A 9,154-nucleotide genomic window follows, 5' to 3' on the forward strand; every position below is an offset into this window, starting at 1 on the left:
GAGGGAGTAATGAATTGAGAATCTTTTCTTATAAATGGGACTAGAGGGAATAATAAAACTAATTAGTTTTTTAATTAGATAATTAACTATATATTAAATTAATTGATATAAATTATGATGACTGATTTCAAAATAAAGAAAAGTCTAATACTGTTGAAAAAAGAAACACCTTTGATTTGACTCAGCCTTTTTATTCTCCTCACTCACCTCTTATTTGACAATATAAGCCTTTATAAAGTTTGCCTTCAGTACAGAGCAGAGCGAAAATGGATTTAAGAGAAAACCAAATAGTGAAAAAGCAGCAGCATCCAGTTATGTACCAGAACGTCATCGTAATGAGGCACAGTGAACGCATAGATAACATTGAGCCCTTGTGGTTATCCACCGCCACACGACCGTGGGATCCGCCACTGTCTCCGTCGGGTCGGGTTCTAGCATTCCAAACGGGTCAAGGTATCCGAAAGAGCCTCGGATTCCCAATTCAACGACTCTTTGTTTCTCCTTTTCTACGTTGCGTCCAAACTGCTGCAGAAATTGTTATCGCTCTCTTTGATGTTAACGATGCTGGTGGAAGTGGAAGCGTTAAGGTTAGAATTTGTTTCATTTTTTAGTGTTGTTGAATTGTGATCAGAATTTACCTTTTATGTTTTGCAAATGAAATGATTAAAGTTTTAGGGCCCGTTTGTTTTGGCTTTTTTTAAAAATGATTTTTATAGTGTTACCAAATTTTGCGAAAATTTTTTTTACAAAGAAACTTTTTATAAAAGCTTCAAATGAAAAATCTGTTTGAATAGATATTCTTAAAATGTAATTTTAGGTATTTCATCTATTTATGGGGAAAAAATTTGGATATCAAAATTTCAAAAAATCACTTAATTTTGAAGCTATTTCAAATAGATTTTCATAAAAATCATTTTTGAAATACAACTTTTTGAAAAAATTATGATTTTCACTAAGTTTTGGTCTTCAATTATGTATGTTTATGTTATAGGATGTCAAATTAAGTGTTTCATTTTAGAAAAACAAATATAAAAAAATTTGTAAAATTTTGAAAAACGGTTTTAGAAAATCTATTTTCAAAAATACAAAGAAAAAATCCATTTTTTTAAAGCTGAAACAAACTGGCCCTTAGTTAAAGAAAAGTAAAGCTATACTTTATTAAAGCAACTAGTGAAGTTCATTAGTCATTCAAAGTTTAGATTTTAACTCAAGATGTTAATATTTAAAAATTTAAAGGGGTTACTTCATTATCAAGATGCAACACTTGAATTTGTGGTTGGTGTAAAAAAATATATATATTTGCAAGACACTTTAATGTCAAAGTAGAACAAATATAAAGTAATGAATCAGATTAGAATACGTAACTTTTATGAAGAGAGTATTTATAGTGTCCTTAATGTTGAGCCAAGATCTTTATTTTGGGCTGGATTCTCAAGTCTAAAATAGAAGACTGTCAATATCCTACGTGAGTAAAGAAGACCAGCGCGTGGTCTATATCCCGGGTCAACTGCCCCAAAATTCTCGGATGTTGGAAGCTCGCCTCTTCCAGGGGCAGCAGTTGGCCACCTGTCCCATAGAAGGGCACGTGGGGGAGAAGCTCCCCAACGCTATAACCGTGTGAAACATTGGGCCTTTAATATAATAGCGTTGGATTGATCCTATCTGACAGTGTTTATATTAATAATGAATTTAACCCAATTTTTAAATCATATTTAACTTTTTTATTGCCAATGGATAACAATTAATCACATAGTATTTATTAAGAATTTAATTAAAATGTACTTACAATATAGAAGAAATTATATACTGTCAGTTAACCACAACTGTTGATATATTAATAATATTTTAACTTTTATTTTATTTTTTAGAAAATAATACAAAATTAAATGGTCATGATAGTGTAAAAATTGCGCATATCATTAAACTCATTTATTAAAACATTGAAAAATTAACTAATTAAAACATACAAAATAAAACCGTACTAAGGGAGGTACATTGAAAAATTAATCAATTAAAACATTAAAAAAAACAAATTAGATAAATGGGAGGTTCCAATTTCCAATCCTAATAGCTCAACCAGACTAACTACACTATAAACTAAGAGAAAATGGGATATACATTGAGAGTATAAAATATTTTACACTGTCAACCAATTACAATGATATATTCAATTAAAACATAATTTTAATTTTAAAAAACTAATATGACATAGTAAATACAATGATTTTGCATATTGTATATTTATTGCATGAATTCAATTGGAATACATGAGTGTATAACAATTAAATTCTTATTGTATTTATTGTTTTTTTTCTTATATTTTTGTTTGTTCTAATATGAATATGTATAAAAATTCAGTTAAAATATTATTCAAATGCATTTAAATATTTAATTTTTTAAATATTATTCAAATGCATTTAAATTTTTACTTTTTTAAAAAAATAATATTTTAATACTTTTTAAATTTTTTAATTTTCAAAATATTTTAAGAGTCCTCACTATAACAATGTCACAATATCAATATGTAATTCTGAAACTTTTAGTGAAATAACGATGATTCTAAAGATTGAGAAAAAAAGTTTAAGTAAAAATGCATACTAACAAAAATTACAAACTGTTTTAAGTTATTGAAAATTATAAAAATTAAATCTTATTAAATGTGTTTGAAAATTATTCTAAATGTAATCAATTAAACATTATAGAGTCATCAGTATGACGAAAATAGCAACATGTTGATATTTAAAAAATTATACATTTTAATGTGTTTTAATATTATTTAAATAAATTAAACTAAAATTAATTTTTCATTTCACGGCTCCTTCTTAAAACATCTCAAAAACCATGTATAAAAAAAAAAAGAAAACTATTAGATAGACACGGACATAAAAATTCTCTTGCACACAACCCATCATAAAATTTTAATTAATTAAAAAATAAATACAAGATAAAAAAAACTTATTTATAATAAACCGAATTATAATATAATGCAGAACATAACACAAAAATTTAATGGCTCGGATAGCAGTGCCATTAGTACTATGCTATCAAAATGGCTCAAATGGTATCCATATATATATTTTTTAAAATTTACAGTGTTTAAAAATTAATTTTTTATTTAAATGGAGGGTTTGAAATGAAGCCATCCGATAGAAACTAGTGTCATTTGAATTATGGTTCTTGAGCAAAAATTATTCTATTTTCTTCATGGTTAAGGACAGTTTGAGACCAACGTTTTAATCACTTTGGTAAAACTCACTCATTTTCACAATCATATAGGTCTCAATTGAGAATGGAATATGTCAAATGCTAAATAGAATAAATATCCGCCGCAGCATTGCTCCTAAAGATGGAAACTTTAGTTTTGATATTTCACAGCTTGAAGACATGTTTCCAAATGGGAGTGTGGATAATAATACAGAAATGGTATATAAACAGGTATATCTCTTGAATTTGATTTTCATAATTTTATTAACTATGCTTGCAATTAAATATTACTCGAACTGATAAATCTTGTTTTTCTTGATAAACATCAGTTACCTAAATGGGAAGAATCGGTTACGCTAGCAAAAGTGAGATATCAACAAACAATTACAAACCTTGCAGATAAATATCCTACTGAAAACTTGTTGCTTGTTACACACGGTAAAAAAAATAATTCTATTATGATCCATTTAACGTTATATTTAGTTGGTGATTTTTGATTGAGTTGAACTTTTGCAGGGGAAGGAACTCAAGTGGCTCTTTCTTCATTCACAAGAGATATTGTGGAACATAAAGTTAAATATTGTGGATATGTACAACTTAGACGTCCTATCTTCAAAAACAATCATTCCTTTATTGGTGGAAAGCTCAATTTACAAACTCATATTGGTCAAAATGGGGTAACCTATATTTCTTCACAAGACCTTTGAGTAAAGATATCAACTAAACTTCAAAACTCTTCAAGATGATGGACTAGAAATGCTGTTGAGGTAGTTTTTATATTTCAATTTGTTGGTTCCATCCTGTTGATTAGGTGGTTGTTGTGGTTTGTTACAAACACAAGTTAAATATTATCTTTTAAATTTGGTATTGTACTAGTTTGGAAAAAAAGTAAACCCTAACTAAAATAAGTAAAACCAAACACATGTTATGGGAAAGGACATGAAAAGAAAAATTGTAACAAACATGATGATTGAAATTCTGAAACGGTAACAAAAATGTAACCATGAAAACAATAAGGAAAATCGAAGAATAATACCTTCATGTTGAGCGAAAACCATCGAAAAAAATCTTTAATCCGTTTCGAAAACCATGATAACTCGGGCCATAAAGTAAACTAAGACAACTACAAAAACAAAGAGCGAAGAACATTAACACAAATGTCGTGTGAAAACCATGTCAAACACAGTTAACATGCAAAAGAAAGTCTTTACCTGGTCGGTTGCTTAAGACGTTTGTTTAAGCCGTTGAAAAGAAGAAAAATGGAGTCAGTAAGCAAACATGCAAAACAGAATTACAAAAAAGAAATAAAGGTTTGAAGATCACGGTAACACTGTAATCTAGTTTTGAGTCAGAAGACGGATCGCAACAATGGAACAGAGGTGAAGAAGTAGATGAGAGAAGAGAGACGGAAGAGTCACCAAGTCACCATAGAGAGGGAGAGGGGGAGGGGGAGGGAGAGGGAGAGAGTGAAAGAGAGAGAAACGGTTTATATGAAAATGGTATGGGTTGAATAAAATATTATAATTATATTAGAGAAAAGTGTAGAAAGACCAAATAACCAAAAAAATTAACCGGTTAGTAAAACCATGAATGATTAAATAGGTAATATCCAATTTATTCTTTATGAAAATGAAAAATAGAATAAATTTTGGTATAAAATGCTGGCCTTTTTATGTCCTTTGAGGTGAAAAAAAACTAAAAGTAGTAAAAGGCAACCAAACGAAACAAGTAGGGTACTCCTCACTTGATTATTCTTTTTAACGGTTGGTCGATCTCCAGTATCAGAAATAAAAGGAAATTAAACAGAGTAGGTTGGGTAATCTTAATCTGATTATTCTTCTCAAAAGTTGGATAATTTCTAATGAATAAGTAGAAGATAAATGCTCACGTGAATATTATATAACAAGTTTAATTTTGACTATATTCTAACTTTATAAAGATAAAATGTCTTTGTGATTATTCTAAAGAAGTTTGTAAGGAAGAGTCAAGGATGATGACATTGAAGGGATTAAATGTTGAAGGAAGTGAGCGACCTTGTACAATGAAGTTGAAAGGTAACACTAATGGCACTCCAATTTTAATATTGGTAGATAGTGGGGCAACTCACAATTTTGTATCTTAATAAATTGTTAGGATGGAAAGTTGAAGATACATCATATATGTCTATCAAACTTTGTGATGGTTATCAAGCGTCGAAGTGAGGTAAATGTCAAGGGCTGAAGTTGAGGGGAGTTTGTGATAGTGTAGGTTCCTTATATTTATGTTGGTGGGCATCGATTTATTGTTGGGCACATCTTGGTTAAAGACGGTAAGATACATGATTATCAAATGGAACAAACCAACTATGCAGTTTTGGAAGGATGGAGTATGTGTGACACTCAAGGGGGATGGTAAGTGTCATTACAAAGCATTATGGTTAAGCCAATGATGTGGCGGAAATTAGTGTTGTGGTCGTTGACAGAGAAATATGTGAAAGAAGAAAAGTTCGCAAGGGAATTAAGTGTTTTAACACACCAGAAGCAACATGAGTTGGAACAATTTCTCCATCAACATGTTTTGGCTTTTAAAGACCCTTCTAGACTTCCCCCGAAGCGAGAAAGGGAACATGCTATCACATTTTTTAAGGGTCAGGGCCCCATTAATGTTTGTCTATATCGCTACCCTCATCATCAATCACTAGAGTGGTAGGTTAATGAGATGTTGGCTGCATGTATCATTCATAACAGTCAAAGTTCTTTCTCAAGTCCATTGATCCTAGTAAAAAAGAAGAATGGCTAATGGATGATATGTTCAAGACGAATTTCCCATTCTAGTGATTGAAGAATTGCTTAATGACCACATGGCTTATTTCTTTACCAAGTTAGATCTTAAATCTGGCTATCATGAAGTTAGAGTTACAGTCAAATATGTGCACAAGATAACTCTCCGTACTCACGAATGGCATTTTGAGTTCCTTGTAATGTCGTTTGGGTTAATGAATACACCGTCCACATTCCAAGTATTGGTGAATGATATATTTAAACCTTTGTTAGAGAGGTTTGTATTAGCCTTTTTTGCGATATCTTTGTCAACAGTCATAATTGAGGGGAATACATGAGGCATTTGGACATTATGTTGGGAATTCTGGACACAATGGTATGGTTTCTAATAAAAAGAAATGCTACTTTGCCAAAACCTCATTGGATCTAACAAGTCGGCTAGTTTCGAGAAACCTCATTGGAATTAACCAGTTACTACCGGGGATTTTTGGAATTAACCAGTTACTACCGCAAGTTCATTAAAGACTAAGACAAAATTTCCAAACTCTTGACTGAACTTACAAAAAAAGATGCTTTCCAATGGAGTGATGTAACCCAAGAAGCTTTTGACACTCTCTAAGCAAAAGGTGACTGCAACCCCGTTTCTAAGGCTGACAGATTTCAGCAGAGAATTGTGGGTAAGACAGTCTTTTAAGAGTTAGTGAGGGAGCAGTTACAAATATTGACATCTTCTCTAACATGGGGAGAAGGGGCTCAATTGAGAGAGGAACGGCACAAGGACTCTTTATTGCTCAAAATCATTAAAGGGGTGAAGGAGAATGTATGAAAAAGGTCGGGTTTCACCTATGTCAAGGGAGTACTATACTATGAGGGACAAATGGTCATCTCTGCTCAATCTAATTTGATTCCAAATTTGCTTCATTAACTTCATGCTAGTTCTAAGGAGGGCATTTCGGTTTTTATCGCACCTATCGTCATTTAGCCGATAATAAAGACTTTATCACTTGCCTTTTAAAGTCAAAAGGATATGAAGTTGTATTTGTAGTAGTGGATCGCTTTTCAAAGCATAGCCATTTTATCCACAAAAGCACATGTATATATTTTTCTTAACGAGTCTTCTCAACAAATCCTCTATGAAAATATAAGTTGCAATATCTATTAGATATTTCTTTAAAAGTTTGAATCTCATAACAAACATGGGAAACGCTTTTATACTTTCTATCAATTAAATTATTTACCAATCATACATCTTTTTAAGAGAAAATGTAACTTGTGTTTGTATTACACCACAATATTACGAAGAGTTTTGAAGTTTGGTTGATATCTTTACTCAAAGTTCTTGTGAGGAAATATAGTTCACCCCATTTTGACCAATATGAGTTTGTAAATTGAACTTTCCACCAATAAAGGAATGATCGTTTTTGAAGATAGGACGTGTAAGTTGAACAAAACCACAATATTTCACTTTATGTTCCACAACATCTTTTGTGTACGAAGAAAGAGCCACTTGTGTTCCTTCCCCTGCAAAAGTTCATCTCAATTAAAAAAAGATCACCAAACAAAAACAAGGTTAAATGGATCAAAATTGGATTATCTTTTACCATGTGTAACAAGCAACAAATTTTCCGTAGGATATTTATCTGCAAGACTTGTAATTGCTTGTTGATATCTAACATTTGCTTGGGAAACTGATTCTTCCCATTTAGGTAGCTGAGATTAATCAAGAGAAACAAGATTTGATCAGCTCCAATAATCTTTTTATGTGTAAACTGGGCTCACTCGAGCTAGAGGGAAAAAATAATCAATAAAATTTTCTTTCAAAAAATTTAAAACTACTCTGTGCTAAAGGTATTACATGCATATTTATTTATGAAACACAGACAGTGGGATACGATTAAAAAAACTATAAAGTGTGTTTAGCATATAATTTGGTTTTGAAACACTTGTATGAATTTGTCCGACACATGTTGTATGAGCGTTCATCCAGGTGTCGGACTTTGTTGAAGCAAATAAAACAACCTAATTTTTTAGGATACTTGTTTGACTTCTCTAACATTTATCTGATTTTTCGAACAAATATCGTACGGATATCATATAAGTGTTGGACACTGACATATAGACCTAGACACAACTATTCCTAGAGCTTGTTTAGTAGATATTTATGTTTATCTTTGAGAAAGTTGTTAATAGTAAAATAAAAGATGAAAATGAAATTCAGAGATATACCTCTTTTTGTACCATTTCTTCATTATTATCATTATCAACAGTTCCATTTGGGAACATAGTTTCAAGCTCTGATATGTCAAAACTAAAATTTCCATCTTTTGGAGCAACATTGACACGAATAGCTATTGTGTTTAGCATTTCACATAATCCATTCTCAATAGATACCTGCAATTGTGAGCCAGACATTTTCATTTATAAATCACAAATACAGAATCCAACAACACCATACAAGAATATCACACACGACTCCAACACAGATAATAGTTTAAGCAAATAAATAACAATACAAATTCTAACCTTGACTTTTGAAGGATCAGCAGAAATGTCGTCATGGCTGACACTTCCACCAGCCTCGTTAACATCAGAGAGAGCGGTAACAATTTCTGCGGCAGTTTGGACGCAACGTAGAAAAGGGGAAACAAAGAGTCGATGAATCGGGAATCCGAAGTTCTTTCGGATACCTTGACCCGTTTTGAATGCTAGAACCCGACCCGACTGAGTGAGTGGCGGATCCCACGGTCGTGTGGCTGTGGATACCCACGTGGGTTCGACGTTATCGAGGCGTTCACTATGCCTCATTACGATGACGTTTTGATACATTACTGGATGCTGGTTTTCTTTTGAATCCATTTTGGCTGTGCGTAAATTAAGAGGACTTGAGGTTAGTTTTATAGGAATCATGTGTGTGGAGGTGCCTAATACAATTCAACTTTATTTTAAAAGCATATAAATAGTAGTAAGAATTAGGTACAAAATTAAATGTAAAAGTGTAATTAATTATAAAATAATTTTAAATGAATATTTATGTGAATTTAACCAACATAAGTTACATAACTAACCGTGTAAACGATTTAATCCACAGCCAGATTCAAAATGTAATTGAACTCAACATAAAATAGACGGTTGGTACGCGGAGTCTACTATATATATATATATATATATATATATATATATATATATATATA

The 9,154-nt window shown here is 31.5% G+C and overlaps 2 protein-coding genes across 2 annotated transcripts; one reads left to right on the top strand and one right to left on the bottom strand.

The window, feature by feature from the left end:
- The first annotated feature begins 238 nt into the window (after positions 1 to 238).
- On the top strand, positions 239 to 4,630 carry LOC131611542 (uncharacterized). The gene is made up of 4 exons (XM_058883520.1): positions 239 to 587; positions 3,277 to 3,435; positions 3,534 to 3,642; positions 3,721 to 4,630. The coding sequence occupies exons 1-4, from the start codon at positions 267 to 269 to the stop codon at positions 3,909 to 3,911; spliced, it is 780 nt and encodes a 259-aa protein (XP_058739503.1). The 5' UTR covers positions 239 to 266; the 3' UTR covers positions 3,912 to 4,630.
- A 2,503-nt stretch (positions 4,631 to 7,133) lies between these two features.
- LOC131609164 (uncharacterized) lies at positions 7,134 to 8,883 on the bottom strand. The gene is made up of 4 exons (XM_058880821.1): positions 8,487 to 8,883; positions 8,190 to 8,354; positions 7,565 to 7,673; positions 7,134 to 7,484 (listed from the first exon to the last, which is right to left on the bottom strand). Exons 1-4 carry the CDS (start codon positions 8,868 to 8,870, stop codon positions 7,294 to 7,296), a joined length of 849 nt encoding a protein of 282 aa, XP_058736804.1. The 5' UTR covers positions 8,871 to 8,883; the 3' UTR covers positions 7,134 to 7,293.
- Positions 8,884 to 9,154: the final 271 nt, after the last annotated feature.

This window comes from Vicia villosa, linkage group LG6, assembly GCF_029867415.1.
Source record: "Vicia villosa cultivar HV-30 ecotype Madison, WI linkage group LG6, Vvil1.0, whole genome shotgun sequence".
Taxonomy (NCBI): domain Eukaryota; kingdom Viridiplantae; phylum Streptophyta; class Magnoliopsida; order Fabales; family Fabaceae; genus Vicia; species Vicia villosa.